This window comes from Sitophilus oryzae, unplaced genomic scaffold (genome assembly GCF_002938485.1).
Source record: "Sitophilus oryzae breed Bouriz unplaced genomic scaffold, Soryzae_2.0 scaffold_1145_pilon_pilon, whole genome shotgun sequence".
Taxonomy (NCBI): domain Eukaryota; kingdom Metazoa; phylum Arthropoda; class Insecta; order Coleoptera; family Curculionidae; genus Sitophilus; species Sitophilus oryzae.
Genome location: NW_022145777.1, coordinates 946830 through 972946, shown reverse-complemented (window position 1 = coordinate 972946; position 26117 = coordinate 946830). Strand labels below are relative to the sequence as shown.

At 32.8% G+C, this 26117-nt stretch overlaps 1 protein-coding gene across 10 annotated transcripts in view; it reads left to right on the top strand.

Annotated features, from left to right (window-relative positions):
- LOC115886471 (putative protein kinase C delta type homolog) overlaps window positions 1-26117 on the top strand; it is a 165977-nt gene that overhangs the window by 78651 nt on the left and 61209 nt on the right. For all 10 annotated transcript variants that reach the window (XM_030905636.1, XM_030905706.1, XM_030905698.1 and 7 more), the window contains 2 exons: window positions 9731-9963; window positions 23231-23404. In XM_030905636.1, coding sequence (XP_030761496.1) covers window positions 9731-9963; window positions 23231-23404 — 407 coding nt within the window. The remainder of the gene's footprint in view (window positions 1-9730; window positions 9964-23230; window positions 23405-26117) is intronic.

Here is a 26117-nt window from a genome sequence, read left to right as displayed (position 1 = left end):
ACAGATACTAATATTGTCGATATAGTTTGCTTATTTCAGTCAAGAATAAAAAAACAAAACTGTTTAAATATTATTTGTTAAAGAGCACCAATTAATATAATCCCAGTATTCAAACTACATTAATTGACTTTTACGTTGATTAATAATAATTGCTCCAAATACTAAAAAACTGAATTTTGTATGTGTATTAGACAGTGTGGTAAAAAGTAACACCTTATAAATTTTATTTGATTTTTTGACGAATACAACAGAGACCTTCATTTTCATAACTTATTATTATACTGATTTCTGAGTCAAATCCATATTTATTTAGATAATTCAGTTGATAAAATAATAAAGTATGTAATTAACTAATTTTTGCGCGGAAATAATGGTTGTATATATAATTGGTATACTCTTTTACAAAGATTTAAATACTTTTCTTTTTGCAAACCGATGGGCCTATAATGTTATTATTTTTACTACCTGTACATTTTGTACATATATTGCTTTAAAAAAATCTAAAATGTCAATATTCCATCGATATAGTGATAAATGAGGTCTAAATTATAAGAAAATGCATTTTCTACGAAAACTTGAAGAGATAGGTAAAAAATGGTATAATACAATTTGTCAGACAATTAACTTGTGCATCTAATTCACGTAAAATATACAGGGTGTTCTATTTAAATTAAACAAGTTATTACCGTTTAAAACTAGTACATAATTATTTAACATAAATTTTTGGACACTTTGTATAAGGTATTATAATTTTTATTAGAGCAACACAATATCTGATTAATAAGTAATCTTCAGTAAATATTTAGTATTAATAACTTTGATACCCTTGGAGATATGAAGCCTTAAATATGTATTTTACTGCAATTTCACAAAACTGGAAATATTTCAGAAACGGTAAGATTAAAATGCGGTAAACCTTAATCAAATTTACCTTTATTTCAATCGTAGAATCTAAAAATAGAATAATATACAGGGTGTTCCTTTTTAAAAAATACAACTATGATATTTTTTACGTATTAGCACAGAATATCTAGCTACGCGTATAGCTAGATATTCTGTGATATTAGGGACAATCTGTATCTTGTAAAATGAATTTTAAATTGTAGCTCTAATAGTCCTTAAACGAACCCAAAACTTAACAATTTGTAAAAATCTGATCGTTTAGCCACAATAATACGTGTCGTATGTGGTGAACAACCTTGTATTTTCAGATATGTTTATTTATTTATATAACATGTTGCAAACATTCGGTGAAATAATTTCATAATTCCAACTGAGTACTGAAAATTTTATTCTAATGATATTATAAACTACCGTATGATTGAAAAAAAAATGGCGTCCAGTTAGCTGCGAAATGACGATCGATGACACTCCCCATGTAAATTTACATATAAAATGACAGCGATCTTCATTTCATTGCCATCGCTGACGCTGTTTTTTCTCGATCATACGGTACTTTAGAATGTTAGTATTTAAATAAATCGTTAAGGAAAATAAGTAACGTAGGTTTGCCTTCTTTCAAAACATATTTTCAGACAAAAAAGGTGCAAAATCAAAACAGATTCTCAGATATTTTGAGACCGAATTATCTTATACCTTCTTCGGTATTTCGTCTGCGATCTTTATTGGAAAATTCCAATATCTCCACGCCTACGCAGCTCGATAGGTTTTTTGTTTTATTCAAAGCATATTTCTAAATTAAATTTCGCCACCGGTAATGAGATTTCTTCATAATGGAAGAAAATGATTTTGGAGATTAAAACGAGAATTTAGAGGAAATTTGAAGCTTTTTTTGTTAGGGTAAATGTTAACCCCAGCGGGTATTTTTGGATTTTATACCGGGTGATGCACCGTCATTGGAAACATAGGAAATCCTATGCATATTTTGATCTTTCCAAATATTGGCTCTCCTGTTGATTTTACGGTAAAGTCGTACATAGGTTTCTAAAGACGTACATATGCTGAATGCACATGTCAAATTTAAACAATATTAGACAAGTCAATTTTAACTAATTTAATCTACGACAATGTCATTATGACACATTTAACATTGTCATTTGGATGTCATTATGGCTTTCATAATTGCACTAGTGCTATTATGAATTCATAATAACACGCAAATTTTAAAATAAGAAACAAGCAAAAAAAGGTACCTAAATACGTTTATTTATTGTAAACATTAATTATAATATCAGTACAATTGGTTAAATTAATTCCAGATGATGACAGGTGAGTTGAATTTTTAGAAAATAAATTTATTTCCTGAGTGCTTGAACTTGTTGAAGACCCTTCATTGCCAGAAATGTTACCCAAAATATTACATGACACGTTTTTCTTATTTTCTCTGGAATTTTCTGTTTAGCTCTCTACCACTGTGTTAGAGCGCCAACCACCATGTCTTTTAACAGTTAATAAATCCACTCCTGAATCAGCAAGCAACGACGCAGACGATCTACGGAAACAATGTCCAGTGTATTGTTGTGGATTTGGAAGACTTAGGAACAATGCTATTTTATACGGCATTTTCCCTAAAGTATTAATGCCAACGGGTTGCTTAATACATTTTCCATTTCTGTACCCCACAAAAAATCGAGTATGCTCTGTGTTGCTTGGCCGCATAGCTATATATCTTCTTCAACCATTTCCACCATATTTATTCCTTCAACATTCCCTTTAGTTATAAAAAAAATCTCGTGATATCTTTGTTTTCGTAAACGGAATAATGACATGAATGCATTGTCCTTCATCTTTAACATTTTTGCAGCTGCAGGGTTGTCAACTCGGATACGCCACGGCAGGCTCCACCGCAAGTTCCACTATCAATGAAACTTTTTCAGGAAATAAGTTTTATCATCAGCTTCCAACAAAAACCAGTTATGTCTTCTTTTCTTAAAATTCTCGATTTTTTGACCGAAATCCTTCCGATTTTCTTTTTTAGAAATGCAATTAAATGGACGGTACTTACTAATAACTGTATTTTTCTTCACTGATATAACTGAACGTAGCATGGAATAATACACCCAAAGTAATGAAGCCTCCCTATGTTTTGAAAGATGTTCAAAATAATATTCCAGGAACCTTTTCGTCACTACTATTCTTGATTCCTTTCCTTTACACCAATCTTCAAGTTTTACATAGGCTTGCTCGTACATTTGTCTTGATTTTTCGGGGAAGTGAAGGGGAATCGACAAAGTTTTGCGCAATGCTTTCAATATCCAAAGGGACACTTTCAGAATCAGAATCCACCCATATTAATATTATTTTTTGCTTTTTGCTAAAACTGAACGTTTAACACAAAAATTGAACATCTATAATTGAGTTGTCAAAGAGTCAAAATGGAAACAATCAACAAGTTATCGGTTACCACGGCGTCCACTAATGGGCACCTAGATAATTTTTCAATTTTGATTTTTTATGAGGATATCTCTGATATTTTAAATTAAATCAAATCTCTTTGGATCGTCCCACTCGTGTCGCGTCGTAGATTAAATTTTTGAATGATACACGTTCGATACGAACTTTTAATGAAACTTATAGAATGCCATTATGATGTTCCTATCGAACTTGTATCATTAATAACTATAAGAAAAACTGGTAACAATCCAAAACAAATAAGATGTCAAGATTGATCCGCAAGGCGTAATCTTTCTCAAATTTAATTTTCATTCATTTTTGTATCTTATCTTATAGCAGCTTTAAGAGCTATCAACTGTTCAAATCGAAAGTGTTTAAAGAATGCCTAGAGAAGCTGGAACAAATTAGGCAAAGAAAATAAGTCCATATCAGCCCATCAAGTGATAAAATGTAATGAAAAAGCAAACGATCTAGCTAGAAAAGGAGTGAACATTAAACTAACTGGAACATTAAACTGACTGGAAGGCAATAAACAAGTGCGAACGCAAATTCTGTGGGGAAAATGCAGAAATACCAGAACAAAAACCTACTTTAAGTACCATAAACATTGGTACGACTGATATCGGAGATGGAGAACTAAACTCTCGAAAACCGTCTAAGATACTGGCTTTTGTCACAGCCCTGAGACTATATGATGAGTTATAACTCAAGAAAGTGTGATTAACTCTTCCCCCCTCCCATTTAATCTACAATCTATTATTTCATCGAGTCTACAAGATCCTTGCAGTACGTTTTTTTTAAATGGGACACCGTGTATATGTTATAACAATTAGAAATACCTGGCTACGTGTTGTAGAAGGCAGCTGATTTTTCGAAAAAAAATAAAGGTATTTTTAGAAGCTTTTTGGAGTTATATCTGTATCGAGTAGGTTGATGTTTGAGTTTTTCGAAAAAATAAAAATACCTGTCTAGTGATTAGAATTTCTATTTTTGATGGCTGCGAAATCGTTTATTTCACTTGCGACACACCTATTATTTGTTATTTTATTATATGTCGTTTAAAACAAAATATTAGATGAAATGCTTCCCAATAAAAAAAAGAATACAGCAATACTGTCAAGTTTAAATATTTATTTCGTATTTTTTACTTTAAGATGCATTATAATATAAAATTATATCTGATGGATGAAGAAAAATACAGCTTAAATACATTTTTAAAATAAATTGAAAAAAACTGTGTTATTTAACTTTAAAATTTATAAAAATAAAGTTTATATTTCTTAAATTATACATTCTTATACATCTTTAAAACACCCTGTGCAATAATCTCGTGAGCAAATCTTCCTAAAACATTATTTCTTCGGTCAGAACCAGATCTCCTGAATATTTTGTTTTTTGACTCATGTCAACACATGCTTTGGTTAATTTTTAAGAGCAATATGAACTTGCCACGAACATTTTGCAATTTTTTCAATTATTGTTACTTTTTGATGTTAGTCTTCATAGTGACGAGGTGGCTTTGGTGATTATTGTTGTGTACGATAGGATATGGTTCTTATTGTCGAAGATTATGGAAAAGTCATTGATCTTGTTGAAGTTGGCCGAAATTATGAATATTCGCTTGGTCCTTGAAGACGAATGGGAAAACATAACACAATATATTTGCAGTCTCATTAACAGTATCGACGTCTACAGACAGTTATAGCAGCCGGGGGAGGCAATAAGTTTTTTGCTTATTTGTTCACTTAGTTAATACAGTTATTTTTTTTCATAACCTTAGTTCTGTTAGTGTTACTAATATTTATTAAAACCAAGCCTGTATCGTTACTTTTTAACGTTTTTTAAATTCTAAGAGTTCTAATCAGTGTCGATATGACAATACGACAATAATCACCAAAACCACCTCATGATATTAAAAAATAACATCATAAATTAATGATAGTTGAAAAAATTGCAAATTGTGGCAAGTTCATTTCGCTCGTAAAAATTAACCAAAGTATGTGTTGACATAAGTCAAAAAACAAAAATGCTCAGAAGACATGGTTCTAATCGAAAAATAAAGTTTTGGGAAAAGTTACCATTGAAATTATTGCACAGGGTGTTTTAAAGTTAAGATAAAAAAACAACCCTTCAATTAACCCTGTATGATAAGCTAAATAAATACAAAAGTTTATAAAAAAAACTGAGTTTGTGATTTAAAGTTGACAACAAACAAACAACGCTTTTGTACAAAAAGCCAAAATTGCTTCATCGACAAAGCACTCGCCAAAACAAACAAAGCACAAAGAAAATACAAACAACAAAAATACATAACACAAATAATACGATTCAAAAAATTTAAGTCATTAAAATAACCAAAAGAATATACATGGACAATTGCAGAACAGTACGCGGTAAATAGATATAATTTTAGAGTTATAAAATATTAAATACTTGACCTTTGACCATGTGTGAGATGATCAAAATAAAATTATAAATAAAATTCAAAATTGTTCATAATTAAACATCAACAAAAAATCGTTTTACCGTATATAGGGCTCTCTCCAGTAAGTATGGTTTTAGAGCTTTGCGAAATGCGGGGAAGAACGAAAGCGACTTGATATTCAAAAACAGATGATTGTACATTTTGGCGTGTACAGTAATGAACCTTTAACTTCTGAGCTCGGGGTTGGCAGATAAAGATCGTGCTCCGCATTCCTAAAGTGGATAGTTGTGAGATGGCTTTTCGAGAATAGCAGATATGTGCTTGCGGATTACGCAAACGGATTCAAAAATGAATAAAGAAAGGAAGAGTCAGTATTTTGAAATTTTTAAAGAAATTCTGGCAGTGTGAGTTCTACTGTTCAGTCCCAATAAATACCGAACTGCTCTCTTTTGAAGTCTGAAAATACGATCAAATTTTGTTGCGCAGCAAGTACCCCAGAACGGAAGGGCATAACGAAGATGTGACTCAAAAACGGCATAATAGGCTATTTTAGAGGTTGAGAAGTTAAGTTCCTTAGAAACTGGTCTTAGCGCAAAACAGGCAGCTTAGTTTCTTTGATAGAGCTTCGATGTGAAAGTCCCATTTTAACGAGTTGCCTACAACAAGTCCTAAGAATAGAGTCCAGGACGTCAATAGTGGTGTTATTAAGTACAAAGGTTGTATAGTACTTTTTATGTGACCAGCTTTTAGTTTTTGATAGAGTTGAGGTATAGGAGATTAGAATCGCACCAAGATTTAATGGTGCGTAAGTCACTGAATATAGTATCATATAGTGCCGCAACATCTGGGCCGCTCCAATTGAAACTAGTATCGTCCGCAAAGAGGCAGATTTTACCGCTATAATGTCTAGATTTGTAATGTCGTTGATAAACACCAGAAACAAAATAGGGCCAAGTACTGAACCCAGAGGGACACCACATTCTATAGGCTTACAAGAAGACATAGACGTATCAATCCTCACAAGCTACCTTCTGTTGCCAAGATATGACTTAAGCCATTCGGGCGGCACTCCCCTGAAACCATAGTATTGCAAGTTGTTAATTAAGATATTATGATTTACACAATCGAAAGCCTTAGAGAAATAACAGAAAATTGTGGCTGTAGAGTGATGGTTATTCAGGCTAGAGTATACATTATTAAAAAGGTCGAACATAGCATCATTTGTGCAACTGTTACTTAGAAATTCAAATTGATGGGTAGTAAGTATTTTGTATTGAAGGAGAAAAGATATAAACCTTTTTTTAACCAATCTTTCAATGATCTTAGATAATGTGGGAGGAGTACAATTGGGCGATAGTTCGAAGCTTCATCTTTATCTCCTCCTTTATACAGAGGAATAATTATTGGTGTCTTAAGGCAGTTTGGAAAAACTCCTTTTGGAATGACTCGTTAATTAAAGTAGTAAGATGGTTTAATGGAATGGCATTCAGGAAGTTCAGAGAACATTTTGAGAGTAAGCCCATCAGTCCCAGATGAGGATTTGTTTTTAATACTATTAGTTGTACTACGGAGCTCATCTCATGCTACCGGCGTGAAGAAGAAACTGTGTAATTCTCATTTGCTTTAGGGAGATATGAAAGTGAATCATGAGAAGGAGTTATGGTGTTTACTAAATTTTTAGCAACATTAATAAAGTAAGTGTTTAAATCTTCAGGTGAATTAAAGACTGTTGATAGATCTATATACAAATTGCTAAAAAAATCATGAAATAGGACTGAAAGTAAAAATATATAAGACATGCTTTAATCTTGACGAAAAAGTGTTCCCTTGCGTTTTTTGCATTTAAGTGTATTTTAGATTTGATTTTTGTAGTGACTATAGTGTACATGGTTTTGTCCGTCAATCCCATCAACTTTAGATGCCTATTAAGCTCACTATAAATGCCTTGTTAGTAGACATGTCTTTGCTTATCAGGTCTGTCATGATTTTTGGCAAACGTTCCACTATGAATTTTTCGCATATTTCTGCCTTGGTAATTTCTCTTTTCTATCCTTTTGTGATTGCTGTCTTTTTCACTTATTTGATTTGGTAGTCAACTAACTAACTTACTTAATTGGTTCTATTTAAACAAAATTGATCTCGTAACATGTCCAATGAGCTAAAAATAATAAACGATGCTAGACAAATACACATACAAATTATCATACACATACATATAGAGAAACCCAAAAAATCTTTGCCGTCACTGGCCAAACGCCGATCTTGACGCTGACTGGCTAAAAATAAATCGATATCTATCGCCAAAACTTAACTAAGCGAAAAAACAAAAACAGTAAAATGGAAATGAACGATCTACGTCACTTAAAGGCTCTCTTTATTGTTATTATTATTACCACGGTAAATTAACGGTTTATTAATTAGAAGTTATTTATAGGTTCGTTGGTATTGGTTTAGTTCAAGTTCAAGGTTCGGTAGCGTATAAAAGAAAGAAATTATACAGGGTGTCCCAGGCTGAACGTGCATTAGAAGTTTTTAAGAGAACTACGATATCTAGATAGGACATTTTTTGCATATCATAGTTTCACAACGAGATCTATCGATTAAAAATATTTTCAATATGGCGGCACTTCGGAAATATCGGAAGTTGAACGTATGGATTAGCGATTAGTTTCTTATATTATGTTTATTGTTTCACAAAAAATAACTCATATATTGTTTCTTTTCAACTAAAAAGACAATTTCTCGTCGTATCGATAAGCCAAAAAAGAAAAACTCGAAATAATGACGACAGGAATCTATTTAAAAAAGAGAGCGGGAATATGAGAGCAAACCATCGTATAGATTGCCGCAGGACCGGTCGAGCCAAGCCAAGCAGCAGCCCCTAATACCGACGGTATTTTCTTTTGTGTCGCTACCCGGGGCGGTTTTCGGTTTTGTATAGGTGAAACGGGGGTAGATTAATAATTTGCCGGATCCTGCCAGGAAAGAAAGATGTCAGGGATGGGGTTGGAAGCTATAGGGGAAAATTCCGGGGTGTTTTTGTGGCAGTCAGGGCGAAGAATGAAGGATATCTATCGGGTATAAGGGTGGACTTTTGTTGTCAGGTATTAAAAAAAAAAGAGTTTTACTTATGATAAAGTTTCTTTCTGTAGAATATCTTCCTTTTTTTCTCGGGGGTAATAGATCGGGGGTAAATAATATCAGTAGGTAAATAGTAAGTATTTTAATGATCCAAAGAATAATAGGAATTGAAATTATAAAACGATATGTTACGATAAAACCCGGTCATTATACCAACTAACTGAGCATTTTAGGTCAAAATTAAGGCTTTCAAAACGGTCAAAATTAACAAAACGCAGATAATCACTAAGAGAGTAAAAATCATTTAATTATTGTTAATGCAAACCTGGATTTTTTACTTCACTAATCAGTGCTTTTCTCAGCTTCAAAATCATCATCATCTTCATTATAATTTTCTGCTTATTCAACCATTTCTACTATGGAGAATAATTTCTTTATATTATATTAATATACAGGGTGATTCCTGTAAGTCGGTCATGCTTTCGAGGAATGATAGGGGACGTCAAATATTAATTTTGATATAGCACACTATGGGTCGGAAATGCTTCTTACACCAAGATACAGGGTGTTAAGTTTTTGAAAAATTAAGTTTTTTTTTTTTAATAGTTTTTTTTTAACAGTTGAAGGTATCGTTATAAAATTTTATTATAGGAGTCTACCTAACAGAGACACGAGACACTTTAAATGTAAAAAGAAGAGTTTTAGTTTCAACCGGTAGTCTTTCAAATTATGTACATTGCCTTTCCGCATATACCCATAAAATATTTTGTCTTTACATCTTTCCGTTTTCATATCGAGGCGAATGAGGTGCGCCACCTTGTATATTATCTTATACTAAACACTATTTAACTCCTTTGTTTTTCTTTCTAGGTTCCATTGATAGTCGTGACTCTCCAGGCAGTACCCTTAATCCAGCTCTGAATCCAGCCTTTGCACTGGATTACAATGATCTTCCCGAAGAAGTGTCCCAGTCCAGTACTTACCAGAGCTTCCAGAGGAGTGGGAGGATCACCCCACCAGCCACAACGATTCCAAGGTTCAGGAAATACTGCGTGGACGATTTCAACTTTTTGAAAGTACTTGGAAAGGGAAGTTTTGGAAAAGTAAGTGTTATATTTGCCTTACAACCACATAACCACTGTTCACTTTTTATAAACATTTTCACTAAAATGACGTATACACGATTTTAATTTAGTATTAATATTCAAAATATGCTTTGGAGGTCCTTCTTCAATAGTTTTTAGGGTTCCGTACCCAAATGGGAACCAAACCAAACTAAAAAAAAAAAAAAAAAAAAAAAAAAAAAAAAAAAAACAGTTTCTTTTTTTTCGCCCGTAGTTTTAGAAGAGCTTTGCAGTACAATTAATACCATCAAATCCTCTTCTGGGACCGACCGGCTAACTTTAAAAATCTTTTCGAATCTGCCAAAAAGCACTCTGAATCACCTAACAACTTTAATAAACATGTCGTTCCAAAATTGTATTTTAAAATGTCTTAAGGCAATAATCATTCGTCTGCATAAAGGAGGAGACAAAGATGAAGCTTCTAACTATCGCCCAATTGCACTCCTTCCAACGCTATCTAAGATCATTGAAAGGTTGGTTAAAAGAAGGCTGATATCTTTTCTGTTTAAGTACAAAATATTTACTGAATATCAATTTGGATTTCTAGCAACAAGTCCACAAATGACGCTATGTTTCCCTCCTTAATAAAGTTTACTCCAGCCTACACAACCATCATTCTACAGCAACAATTTTCAATGATTTTTCTTCGTTGTGTCATCAGATCCTAATTAATAAACTGCAGCACTATGGGTTCAGGGGATCATCTTTCGAATGGTTTAAGTCGTATCTGAGCAGCAGAAGTCAACTTGTGAGGTGGATACCACGTTGTCTTCTATCAAGCCAATAGAATGTGGAGTACCACAAGGCTCAGTACTAGGCCTATTTTGTTTCTTCTTTTTATTAACGACATTGCTAACATAAACATCAGTGGCAAAATATGTCTTCTTGCGGACGACACTAGCTTCACTTGGGAGCAACAAGGATATCACGGCACTTCATAGGATTATATCAAATGACTTAATCACCATTAAATCTTGGTGCGAATCGAACCTCCTGAGTCTCAACATTTCTAAAACTAAAGCTTTGTCGTATAAAAACTGCAGCCTTTTGTACTTAACAACACCACCATTGACGTCGTAAATCTGTAAAATTCTTAGTGCCTGTTGTGGACAATTCTCTGAAATGGGACATATCTAAGCTTTGTCGAAAAAATTGAGCTCTGCCTGTTTTGCATTAAGGTCTGTTTCTAAGGAGCTTAACTTGTCAGTTGCTAGAACTGTTTATTATGCACTTTTTTGAGTCGCACCTCAGGTATGTCCTTCCATTCTGGGGTATGTGTTGTGCGACTCAATTTGACTGCATTTTCAAGCTCCAGAGAGAACTGTTCGATATTCACTGGGACTAGCGAGGAGGGACTCATTGGGACTTTTAAAGTATTAAAATATTGACTCTCCTTCCTTATTTATATTTGAATCGGTTTGCTATGCGTAAACATGTATCAGCTCCTCAAGAAAGGCCATCTCACACTTATCCGCTCAGGAACGCGGAACAAGATCTTTATCTCTACCCTCTCTACCTACCCCACGCTCAGAGTTAGTTAAAAGTTCAATATTATGCAACTCGAAAAAATGCACAATCACCTACCATTTGATATCAAATCCATAACATCGTCTTCTTTTCATTTCGCAAAGCAATGAACTCTTAGCCCCCACTAGACAAGGCTTTCTCCGCCGTAAATGAATTATATTTTGAAAATCAATTTGATTTGCAGAAGCACTGGTCTAATGTATGTGTACCCTGTGAATTTGATAATAAGGAACCAGGAATTGAGACCAGAAATTATTTCAGTCACTCACTCACTTTTAGTTTTTTCCACATTAATAATATAATAATTTAATTTTTATTTTTTTGTATAGAAAAAAACTGATGATGCCATATTTTATCTAAGAGTTGTCTACTCTAATTTCATATTAAACCCAGTTTTATATATTGTGGCTCTAGTTCGAGTAGTAGGTGTTATTGCACTATTGTAGTAAGTAATAAATCTAACATTAGTTTTACTGTTTTTAAATCTGTAAAATCAAGAAGTTGTTTTTTCAATGATTCTACTATGATTCTATGATGATATTCTGCTTTAAGGCTTCATTTCCCCGAGGGTATCAAAGTTATTAAAACTAAATATTTACTGAAGTTTATTTATTGATCAGTTATTGTGTTTTGCAATAATAAAAAGTATACTACCTTATACAGAGTGTCTAAAATTTGTGCAAATAATTACTAGCTTTAAACGGCAATGTATTTAATTTAAATGGAACACCCTGTATATTTTATGAAGAATCAGATGCAATTTAATTGTCTATCAAATTGTATTATACAACTTTTACATATCCTTTCTTGGTTTTGTAGAAAATGCATTTTTCTTATAATTTAGACCTCATTTATCCAATACCCATGGAATATTGACATTTAGGTGTTTTAAAACAACAAGTGTACAAAATGTTCAGGATAGTAATATTATCGTTTCTAGTGAAACGATAATATTACTAATTTTGTATCTATGCAAAAAACTATTTAAATCTTTATAAAAAGTATACCATTAATTAAATATACCACCAGTATTTCCTTAAATATAATTAATTACAAACTTAATTGGGTTTGTTAATAAATTATTCTAAATAAATGTGGATTTGAATCAGAAATCAATATAATAATAAGTTATGAAAATGAACGTCTCTGTTATAAATAAGCATTTTCAAAAATGGAAATATCAGTTTTAAGATTGTTAGTTTTTTTTACTACACTGTCTAATACACATACATAATTCGGTTTTTTAGTATTTGGAGCAATTGTTATTAATCAACGCAAAAGTCAATTAGTAGTTTGAATACTGGAATCATATTAATTGGTCCTCTTTAACAAATATTTAAAACAGTTTTTTTATTTTTTATTAAGAATAAACGAACTATATCGACAATATTAGTATCTGTACTCTTTAAAAGAAATTTGGTACATGTTTTAAAAATAATCTAAAATATATTATTCCCTGGTATATTGATAAATGAGTTCTAAATTACAAAATACATTTTCGAAACAAAGTAACCATTAAAAATGGCATAATACAATTTGATGAACAATTAGAATCGACATCTGATCTCATAAAACGGGGTGTTCCATTAGAATTAAACCAGTTAACCGTTATAATAAATGTTAAAATAGAAATATTTAGCTACTCTGTCTGTATAAGGTAGTAAAATTTTATTATTGCAACTGCTCTTGATCAATAAATAAACTTCAGTAAATATTTAGTGATAAAAATTTTTTTTTTTTTTCATATTTTATTTATACTGCAATTTCGAAAATTGAAAATATTCAAAAACATTGGTTAAGTATAATAAACCTTAATCAAATTTTTTTTTTTTTTTTTTTTTTTTCTAAAAATAAATAATATACAAGGTGTTCTGTTAAAAAATACAACTTTATTACAATAAAATGAAAAAAAAAAAAAAAAAAAAATATTACAGTAATAACTCTAATAATCCTTCAACAATTAAGCACAATTGTAAATCTAATCGTTAACTGTCGTAATGAATTTCTTTCCTAATATACACAATGGTTGTCACTAAATTTTTATTCTAAAAATACCATAATGTAATATTCTATACCGAGTGGTTTTTGAAATATAACCGTTTTTAAACTAAATTTACTGTTTATTTAAAGCTCTATTAAAATTCTAAATTCGAAGAATTTAAAAAAAATTAAGAAGAAGTACTGTATAATAGTAGAGATGTCATAAAATGTTTTCAATTATTTATTGAAAGTGACACAATTCACAAAATGCCTCAAAAACACTGAAAATTCCTCACATCTTGTCCATTTTTCATTGAATTTCAGAAAATTGATGTTAAACTTATTGATCTACCCTTGTATTCTATAAACTCCCTCTGTATTCCTTTACGCACGAATAGTCTTTTTCATGGACTCTTTTTGAAAAAAAATCCAATAATTCTTCAAAATGGAATGCGTCGATACCGAAATATACTATATAAAGAAACGCAAACAGGTGTAAAATGATTTTGTCGCCATTGAGGATATTTTCTCTTGCATAAAATTGCTCAAAATTTAATCAAGTTCTTACATTTCATATAGAAAAGACGATAGAGAAATATAAGTAAAAGATTTTTGAAAAGTAGGGTAAAAATTCACTTCCAATATGCGCACATAGTGCACAATTTTTTTTAAACTATAGTATATGACCTGTTATTTTAGGTGTTTGACCTGTTTACCCAAATATTTATTTTCTTTTCCCTTGTCATGCGTTTTTTGATTTATTACCAACTTGTTGACAGTCACATCATTTTGCTTTTTTATGCAAATAAAAATATGTAGCTACCCATTTTTCGGCAATATTTCACTATAAAAACCCAATAATTTTTCCCTTCAGAACATGTTGTAATAAATATAGTTGACAAATAAATAAATAAAATTATTTTTATTTGGTTTCGAAATATACGTAGACAAACGAGAATAAAATGTGAATAAATATTTATTGAATTAAATCAAAATAATAATTCGAATGTTTCATAAACAATACAGAATCAAAAATAAATAATCGTATTTTTAAATCTTTACAATTATTTTTACAAGTATACTTTTTTTAATCGACTAGTGATTAACTGTTTTAAGAACGTCTTCTAAAATTATAGTCTAAGAGCTGGCTACATAAAAAACCTTATCATCGTTACATGGCTAATTTTTTGTGTGAAGTATCCTTTTGCGTAGTCATTATGAAATAGTCACAAGTTATAATTGCGAAAATAGCTTTTATTTATTATTAAGAAACGTGGAAAATCGTCGGCAAACATTTTTCTGGTCGCTAAAATGCCGACAGACAACGCGAAGGGGCATGCAATTTTAAAAATTATCTCGAAAATTATTAAAAAATGAAATTTGAAGAATGAAAAAAAATTATGGTATACATGCATGCCGATTGGTGGAATGTCATATTTATTTTTTGTAAAAGCCGTATTCAAAAGGGCAGACAAAAAAATCGTTGCTAAATCAGCTGCAGACAGTTATAAATAAAAAATCGGTAAAAAAACTTTAAAGTTAAACGGTTTTATCTTATGTGCACTGAAAACTAGAAAATAATAATAACAATTAGGTATTTTGAACTTCTAGTTCAGAAATATTTTGGTACTAGGCAGAATAGCTTTTAGGCATATTAGACTAAAATAAAATCATTAGGGAGCCCCTCTGAAATCCTACCTATAACAAAGCATATCTTTATACTTTTGTAGATCATGAGCTCGGCGTTCGCTGGTGAAGCCGCCACGGCTGGTTATTTGTCAAAATCTCCAGTTACGATTATAGTAGTCGATGCAATCCACACTTAGTATATAAGAAAGTATTACAGCAATAGTTAATGGGCCCCACGTTTTATTTTTAGTCTAATAATACTATTCTGTCATCAACCACTACTACTACTTAAAGTTTTTTGAAATGCCTACCGGATATTCCTCATTCTATTTAATTCATTTAGTGCATCATTATTACATGGTTTTTTACCTGATAATTTATTACAATCTAATTCCTCAATACATAGCCCTTCCAGAGACTTGACTGGACTTAGAGCCACGTATGCTTGCCCTTCCTCAAACAATTTTGAGCCCAAATACACTACTGCATGGTCGACTGTGCTGCCTGCATTTTATGGACGGTGGTTGCCCATGACAAAATTAAGGGTAACATCCTTCTTTCAGCCGTACCATAATTGAATTTTGCTGGAAACTGTATGGTTTTCGGGTGTATAACGTGTATGCAGTCTCTGCCAAAGTCAATTCAAACTGATGGTACATCTATTTCGTACATTTGAGTTCGACGGAACTGAGGCTAAACAATTTCTGTAATGTGGCCTATAGCACCATTTACCAATCCTTTTGTAACATCAATGTTGGACCGCAACATTTTCACAAATTCATCACCTATTTTTTTTTTATCTCTGTCCTTCTAACGTCACACAATCTTGGATACAACTGTTCTGGACACGACTACTCATGCTCTCACCTAATACGCCATTTTGTAACGACGTCCTTCTTGGATTTTAAATTTTGTCATATCACAGTATTCTACTAGTATAGCCCTTTCATTTGATACCCATATTGGGGGTTGTGGAAAAATATGAAATCCGCCATTTTTGTACCGGCTTGTAGCCATCTTAGTTTTACAATGTTATTGATATTGCTATATTGTATTGTCATCGGAACTAAAGGTGTGTACCAAATTTCAGATCAATCTGACAACAGGAAGGTATTTAAATTTCAATTTCTAATTTTGACCCAAATAAACAAACAAATAAATAAATACCGTACGGGTCGAGCTAAATAAAACCGTTTAAAAAAAACACGATATTACTCTAGCCCTTTCAGGGTACGCTCGCCGCCTCATCCATTTAAGTATAGATAAATCATGTATACGATTATATTATAAATATATTTTTTTATTATTTCAAAACAGATATAGAGTAAAGCGGGGAAATATGGCAACATAAATTTCATAGGATCACAGTCTAACACAACCAAGCGACTCAGCCAAAATATGAAAGTGACACCTAAGACTGTGCCTTTATAGCTAGTCACTGTAAATATCTCGTTGCCGTATTTCCACTGTTAAAAATGTTACACGTAGAAATGTTGAATGATACTTCATTGCCATATTACCCGTGGGTACGGGTAATATGGCATATAGCTTGGGGTAATAGGGCAACATTAATTCATAATTAGAAATTATAGTTTTAACAAAGAGTAGAGCAAGAGTTACAAGAATTGCTTTTATTTTCAAAAATAAAGAATATGTATTTTTAATCAACAAAAACAACAAATCATTTCAAAACTCGGATAACGGGATGCAGTCGTCGCAGAATCTATCAGATGGAGTGCAGATTTCATGGACCCATTTCGAACAACTTACACATTGAATCCAATCACACTTGGGACCTTTTTTGTCCATATAACATCCTTTACAGCTTGCACAAAAATCTGATTCATCAAATTCGAGTTCTGAATCATCGCTTTCCTTTAATTCTACCTCTGTCTCGGTGTCTGATGAACTAGAGCTGTAATTCATTCCCTTTGAAACAGTTTTCTTTCTCTGAACTTTTGCGCTTTTTCCAGTTTTTTTCTTTGCAAGTGTTAACCTATTATTTAATTTCTTACTTTCCACTTTATTTTTAGACTTTGTCGCTCTTTCTTCTTTCTGTTTTAATTTGGAAACTGCCCTCCGCGTTTACACATGTTATAACTAACGTGACCATATTTTTTTAAACTGAAAACGGGACATCGGTTTTTTTTATCCATTCACCATATTATTAGAAAAAAAAAGCACATATTTTTCAATAAGCTTTACTAACAGCGTTAAAGATACATTAAAAACGTTGGTTATTTATTGAACATAAATTCTTAATTATCAATTTTATATTTGTCAGATGAACAAATTTCTCTTAATATGTTCGGTTTTGATTTTAAATAGGAATAGAATTCTTGGCATGTCTTTTATATTCACTTTAGTTACCAACATCGCCTTGAGGACGGAAACCTGTAACTGAGTTTTTTCAGCTGTCCACAATTTGTTCATTAAAGAAAATACTCTTTCTACTGCTGCATTTGTGCCAGGCAGACACAAAATATATTCTATTAGAATATAAAGCTGTTCATGTTTAAGCTGGTTCGACTGAAAGTGCTTAAACACTTCTACCCAACGACTTTCCATCGAAATATTTCCATTATTCCATTCGGTTACTTTTTGTGACGTGACGTATTTAGAAATTAGAGAAAATTCGTCAAACACTTCTGTGTCCTTATCAGAATCAAGATATCCCTTTTCAATCAACGTATCCAATGCTCCTTGAACTTCTTCCCATGCAGGTACTTTATTTAAATCCGCCCAATTAAATATATCCAACTCTTTAGTAAACCAAGTCCACTGTTCCAAATATTCACGACTAGTTTTGTAAAATTCTGTGGCCGTACTTTTTACAAAGACTTCGTCAATATATGTGCCACTAGCTTTCAATTTCACCATCAAACTACGGACTGTAAATGGAAGAAACTGACTAGCCTGTTTCTGAGCCAAATTGTCTTTCAATAGGTTTATTTCTTTCGCAGCTTCAATTGCCGATAAAGTCTGACCCTCAATTTTTAAAACAGCTTGATGAAAGCTTGCCGACTGACCATGTAAGAAATAAAGCCACAATTCCGATGCTGGGTTCTCAAAGGTTTTTAATGTTGAGACATTTTTATTCTCAAGTAGTTCTTTAATGACTGGTACATCTTTAATACCCTTTCAATGGCAGGCATAAGCGCAAGCCACCTGGTTTTACTGTAGCCCAGCATTTTTTGATATTCTGTTTCACTTTCGGTACAAAACTCCTTTAGAGCTTCAACTCGGACTGTGTAAATATAAAAAAACGAATATATCTTTACAATAATGCATTCGTAATCTATGGGTAAGCCATCTGCAGCGGATTTTATTGCATTGTGGATTATATGAGCTCCGCATCCAATACCTATTATTGCTTTATCCAGAGATGATTGTAATTTCACTAACACGTTATTAGTACCTCGCCTTGCTGCCCCTCCAAAATTGACGTTGGCATTGTCTCCACAAAACGCTACGACTTTAGCAGACAAATTATTATCTCTTAACACTTGGACTAAATAACTGACAATGATATCAGAAGTTTCACCCGGTTGGTTTTGTAGGTCCAAAATTTTTACTTGCACACCTTCGTAAGGTTGAAAAAAGCGCACTAGAACAGGGTATATTTTCTTGCTACCATGATTTGAAGCGTCGGTTGAAATTGAAATGCAATTGGACTTACCAAGATCATCTTTCAGTTCTTTAATCGCAGTTTGCGCCAAAATATTTACAACAATAGCTTCTGTTTTAGTACGCGCGCATCTAAATTTCTGATCGAAACATGATTGGATTAATTTTGACGCACAATCATTGGAGCGGAAACTATGGTTTTCTTGTATCGTGTGATAAGCCCAGACGCCCTCTGCCGCAGCGATATCCAAGTCCTTTGAAGTTGGCACACTCGACTTCTTAAAAAATTTAACATTGAAGAACTTGAAGCAGCTGTGATCCGGCATTTTGTTTTCAGATTTTTAAATGATGTTCAATATCACCAGCACCGCTATGGGAAACACTGAATTCTGTACGACACTTTTCGCATCTGACATTTGACGGAGTATTTGTTTGCTTAATAAACGGATATTTGCTTTTTAAATTGTCATTAAAAGTGCACTTACGTTTCGGCATGATTAAATACTATTTATTAAGTCTAATAACTTTTTAAACGTTAGTTGCGTCACGATTACAAATATTACGCGGTTATCAAAGAAGAAATATTCCGACAGTAAATAACCAACATAATAATATGAAACATTACTAACGTCTATTACCAACCCAAAACTTGTTATAGTTAGGCAACCAAAGATACCTTGCACATATATCTTTCAGACACGGATGGTCTGCACCAATCAATATTTGTTGGTTTATTTGGATTTTTAGTATATAGCGAAAACGGGACAATTTGGCGTCCCGAAGCGTCTTTCGGGGACACCGGGACAGACGGTCGAAAAAAGGGACGGTCCCGTTCAAAACGGGACGTATGGTCACGTTATTAATACCCTTTCAATGGCAGGCATAAGCGCAAGCCACCTGGTTTTACTGTAGCCCAGCATTTTTTGATATTCTGTTTCACTTTCGGTACAAAACTCCTTTAGAGCTTCAACTCGGACTGTGTAAATATAAAACGAATATATCTTTACAATAATGCATTCGTAATCTATGGGTAAGCCATCTGCAGCGGATTTTATTGCATTGTGGATTATATGAGCTCCGCATCCAATACCTATTATTGCTTTATCCAGAGATGATTGTAATTTCACTAACACGTTATTAGTACCTCGCCTTGCTGCCCCTCCAAAATTGACGTTGGCATTGTCTCCACAAAACGCTACGACTTTAGCAGACAAATTATTATCTCTTAACACTTGGACTAAATAACTGACAATGATATCAGAAGTTTCACCCGGTTGGTTTTGTAGGTCCAAAATTTTTACTTGCACACCTTCGTAAGGTTGAAAAAAGCGCACTAGAACAGGGTATATTTTCTTGCTACCATGATTTGAAGCGTCGGTTGAAATTGAAATGCAATTGGACTTACCAAGATCATCTTTCAGTTCTTTAATCGCAGTTTGCGCCAAAATATTTACAACAATAGCTTCTGTTTTAGTACGCGCGCATCTAAATTTCTGATCGAAACATGATTGGATTAATTTTGACGCACAATCATTGGAGCGGAAACTATGGTTTTCTTGTATCGTGTGATAAGCCCAGACGCCCTCTGCCGCAGCGATATCCAAGTCCTTTGAAGTTGGCACACTCGACTTCTTAAAAAATTTAACATTGAAGAACTTGAAGCAGCTGCGCGATCGGCATTTTGTGTTTTCCAGATTTTAAATGATGTTCAATATCACCAGCACCGCTATGGGAAACACTGAATTCTGTACGACACTTTTCGCATCTGACATTTGACGGAGTATTTGTTTGCTTAATAAACGGATATTCACAGCTTTTAAATTGTCATTAAAAGTGCACTTACGTTTCGGCATGATTAAATACTATTTATTAAGTCCTAACTTTTTAAACGTTAGTTGCGTCACGATTACAAATATTACGCGGTTATCAAAGAAGAAATATTCCGACAGTAAATATAACATAATAATGAGCATTACGCGTCTATTACCAACCCAAAACTTGTTATAGTTAGGCAACCAAAGATACCTTGCACATATATCTTTCAGACACGGATGGTCTGCACCAATCAATATTTGTTGGTTTGTTGGATTTTTAGTATTTTCTTGAAAAACGGGACAATTTGGCGTCCCGAAGCGTCTTTCGGGGACACCGGGACAGACGGTCGAAAAAAGGGACGGTCCCGTTCAAAACGGGACGTATGGTCACGTTAGTTATAACAGAAATAGTTTCCCCCTTTTCAGCACTCGTAATACAATTTACCATCTTTGCACCTTTATTTATCAGGACTTTTCCGGGATTATTGTTCTACTGCAATCCAGTTTCATCGAGGTTAAAGATTTTCTGTGGAACATTTAACAAATTATTTTCTCTTAAAATGTCTCCTAATAATTCAAAATATTTAACACATTCTTCTTGTGTCATTCCTTTAGCTCTGGCGATGGACAGTCCTTGAGCTTTACGTACTGCCAACTCAGGATGTCTCGTCATAAATGACAAAAACCAGCCTTGCCCTGCTTTTTTTGCCTCATTATTAAAAGTATGGGGAATGTTTTTTCGAACAGCAAAAGAAAACGCAAGTTTTCTGATATCATGGGCAGAAAGCGAAAAGCCGTGTGATGCCATGTTTTGTATGTATTTGGATAAACTAGTTTCTTGTTCAGTATTAAGGCAGCTTTTGCGACCTAGAGGAATTTTATTCAGATTTCCTGATTCCTTTCGTCTCATTATGGTTCTAACAGGAACTTTATAAATTCGACTTATCTTCCGAACTGAGCCTCTACCAGCAATGATATCGCCAATAGCATTCTGAAGATCTTCTTCTGACCTTAGATTTTATATATAGATACCCTCTTAGATTTTTTCGGACGTAAGAACGTGGCATTATTGTTATCTAAAGAATAAAAAAAAAATATTTTATTTAATAGATACGTTATAAAAATGTTTGGGGTAATATGCCGCACTACCATTTTAGTGGTGCATATTACCCCAGAATACAAACTATATGTTTTAACTAAGAATCGCAAACTCCAGTGTAAACCTGGTAAACGCTACATACAAAAAATGTTAGGTTAGAAACCCTACTTTCCCAGTAATATAATGTTTAAATCGGATTATTAATATCTGGTTCGACAAACTTTTGCGAAATATGTTGTAAAAAATTTTTTGAGATGTACTTACCGGTTTTTAGCACCAATCGTTTAAGTTTAATCAAAAATACCAACAATCAACCAAGCATGCGCTCAGCGCTATCTTTTTAAACAAAACAGGTGTCCACTGCTGGAATGTTGCCAACTTTCTTGTACGACCTAAAAATAGACTGCGGCATATTACCTGATGCGGCATATTTCCCCGCTTTACTCTAATACATTTACTATTCTGTCTCACTATTTGTATCTGACTCATCGTACTGCAGATCCCCGCTCACGCAAACGAGTCTTCCTTTAAGTCGATACCACTGTCACAAAATCATATCGATCACAAAATTATTTAAAAATAAATCAATTTCTTTTTAAATCAAACTTGAATAACTCGGTTATTTTGGACTTATTTGGAAAACGGTAAAAAGAAAATATGTTTTTTTATCGAAATCTACCAGCTCAGAAAATATTTGCACTTATTCAAGACTCACCCTGTAGAGTAATATCGTGTTTTTTATAACTGTCTACCGCTGATTGAGCCACGTTTTTTTCTCTGTCCTTTTGCATACGGCTTTTTAAATAAATTAACATGACATTCCACCAATCGACATGCATGTAAGCGATGCTTTTTTTTTGTCAAATTCCATGCCTCTTTCGGGTTGCCTGCCGGCATTTTACCCACGAGAAAAATGTCTGTCAACAGTTTTACACGTTTCTTAATAATTAATAAAAGCTATTTTCGCAATTATAACACGTGTACCTTATAATATTTTTAGTGTCAAAATTTCACCCTTTCGATTGGCCCCCCCCCCCTATAAGCCCCGGGATCGCGCTGGGAGACATGACTATTTCATAATGGCTATCAAAAGGATACTTCACACAAAAAATTAGCTATGTAACGATGATAAGGTTTTTTATGTAGCCAGCTCTCCGTCTATTATACTTATGTACCTTTACAAATTTTGTTATAGCCGAAATAGCCCCAATTATGACTCCACTAGCAAAACCGGTGATTAAAACTATGCTCGCTACCGTAGTTGAACTCATCTAAAAAGTTTTTTTAGCTGGAATAATAAATTATAATACAAGTTAGACCTTTTGAAGATATCAAAGTATTTACTTTCTATTTTTATTTTTAGAATTTTTACAAATTGTACTTCCTAACACTTTTAGAATAATTATAAAATATTTTTTTTGTATATTCGCTTGTTAAACCCGTGTATTTGTATATACTAGTTGTTTACAATATTCTCCGATGGTGGCATCACCGGCGGAGAATATACCAAGCCTATAACAAAAAATGTTTTCGTTTTATTTGTATAAATTTATCTTTCCTTTATTTTTAGGTATTACTTGCCGAATTGAAAGGCACCGAATACTACTATGCTGTGAAATGCTTGAAGAAAGACGTAGTACTTGAAGATGATGATGTTGAATGCACCCTGATAGAAAGAAAAGTACTAGCTTTGGGTACCAAACATCCTTATTTATGTCATCTATTGTGCACATTTCAAACAGAGGTAAGTTATAAATGTATGGTAGAACAAAGGAATATATAGTATGTGCCCCTGTATTGTTTTTACAAGAGGATTACGCTTTTTTTTTATTATCATGATTTTTAAAAATGCCCTCCATATAAAGTTTTTGCTTGTTCTAAAATATGCTTGCTAAATTTTTACTTACAGTATGTTTATTTATGTTATCTTATCTTCTTCCTCTACTTATTTGAGGTCTAGTTGATTTGTTAGTTTTAAGGTTGCCTATCTTTGTAGGAGTTCTGGGGAGATGGACTGCCAACTGTATTTCCATCTTTTTGGAGGTCTTTCCGGCTGCCTCTTACCCATGGCTTTCCCTTCAAGAGCTATGCGTGGCAGCCTGTTTTCTTCCATGCGTTTTACGTCTGAGAACCATTGGCTTTTTCTTTGCCTACCCCATCTCACTACGTCCTGTATTACATTGTTGTCTGATATTTGTGTTTCTAATTCTGTCTCTTCTAGTCTTTTCCATGATGGTTCTTAGATTCTTCATTTTAGCGACTCTTAACTTGCTTTTGGTTTTGTTTGTTTCCTCTCGGATTTCTATGCCATATGTCATTATTGGTCTGATGCAGAGGTCTTATAAATTTTAATTTTGCTGCCTGTTCGCATCGAAGAGATTTGTCCACACTATTTTCCTCAGACATCCTGACATGGCCGTTGCTATGTTTGTGTGACTTCTCAAATCTTATTTCTGGATCATGGTAGTACGATATATCTATTCCTAGGTCTCTAAATTGTGATACTTGCTCAATAATTTTGTTTTCTACTACCAGTTTGCATCTTACCGACTCTTTAGAGAAAGTTAAACATTCAGTTACCTATTTCTGTAGAGATAATCATATTTAATTCTCGGCTTACTTGGTAGAATTTATGAAGCTGTCTCTGCATATCGTCGTCTGTCTCCGCGATAATGGCCGCATCATCAGTGTGTCCCATTCGATAACCGATATTCATCGAGGTCACCTGTTTTATGATGATGTCCATTAAAAGATTGAATAAGAAGGTTGTCTCCTTCTCTAATGCCTCTTGGTGTTGGTATGTTTCGTGTTAATGTAATTAATCTGCGACAATGTCATTATGACACATTTAACATTGTCATTTGGATGTCATTATGGCTTTCATAATAGCACTAGTGCTATTATGAATTCATAATAACACGCAAATTTTAAAATAAGAAACAAGCAAAAAAGGTACCTAAATACGTTTACTTATTGTAAACATTAATTATAATATCAGTACAATTGGTTAAATTAATTCCAGACGATGACAGGTGAGTTGAATTCTTAGAAAGTAAATTTATTTCCTGAGTGCTTGAACTTGTTGAAGACCCATCATTGCCAGAAATGTTACCCAAAATATTACATGACACCTTTTTCTTATTTTCTTTGTAATTTTCTATATAGCTCTCTGCTGTGCTGTGTTAGAGCGCCAACCATCATGTCTTTTAACAGTTAATAAATCCACTCCTGAATCTGCAAGCAACGACGCAGACGATCTACGGAAACAATGTCCAGTGTATTGTTGTGGATTTGGAAGACTTAGGAACAATGCTATTTTATACGGCATTTTCCATAAAGTATTAATGCCAACGGGTTGCTTAATACATTTTCCATTTCTGTATCTAACAAAAAATCGAGTATGCTCTGTGTTGCTTGGCCGCATAGCTATACAGGGTTGTTCACCACATACGACACGGAGTATTGTAGCTAAACGACTAGATTTTAACAAATTGTAAGTTTTGGGTTCGTTGAAGGACTATTAGAGCTACAATTTAAAAATATTTTTACAAGATACAGAGTGTCCCAAATAAATAAAAAATATCAAAGTTGTATTTTTTTAAATGGAACACCCTGTATATTATTACATTTTTAGTTTTTATAATTAAAATAAAGGTAAATTTGGTTAAGGTTTATTACACTTAAACCTTACCGTTTTTAAAATATTTTCAATTTTGTAAAATTGCAGTAAACATTTTAAGGCTTCATTTCCCCGAGGGTATCAAAGTTTTCAATGCTAAATATTTACTGAAGTTTATTTACTGATCAGTTATTGTGTTGCAATAATAAAAATTATACTACCTTATACAGAGTATCTAAAAATTTATTTTAAATAATTACTAGCTTTAAACAGCAATAACTTGTTTAATTTAAATGGAACATCCTGTATATTTTATGATAATCAGATGCACAATTTAATTGTCTATCAAATTGTATTATACCATTTGTACCTATCTCTTCAAGTTTCCGTAGAAAATGCATTTTCTTGTAATTTAGAACTCATTTATCAATATACCCATGGAATACTGACATTTTAGATTATTTTTAAAGTTGCACCAAATTTTTAAAGAGTACAGACACTAATATTGTCGATATAGTTCGATTATTTCATTAAAAAATAAAAAAACTGTTTAAATATTTGTTAAAGAGGGCCAATTAATGTGATTCCAGTATTCAAACTGCATTAATTGACTGCTTGCGTTGATTAATAATAATTGGTCCAAACACCAAAAAATGTATTTGGTATGTGTATTAGACAGTGCGGTAAAAAGTAACACCTTAAAAATGATATTTCTTTTTTTGACAAATGTTTATTTATTACAACAGAGACGTTCATTTTCATAACTTATTATTTTATTGATTTCTGATTCAAATCCACATTTATTTAGAATAATTTATTAACGAACATAATTAAGTAT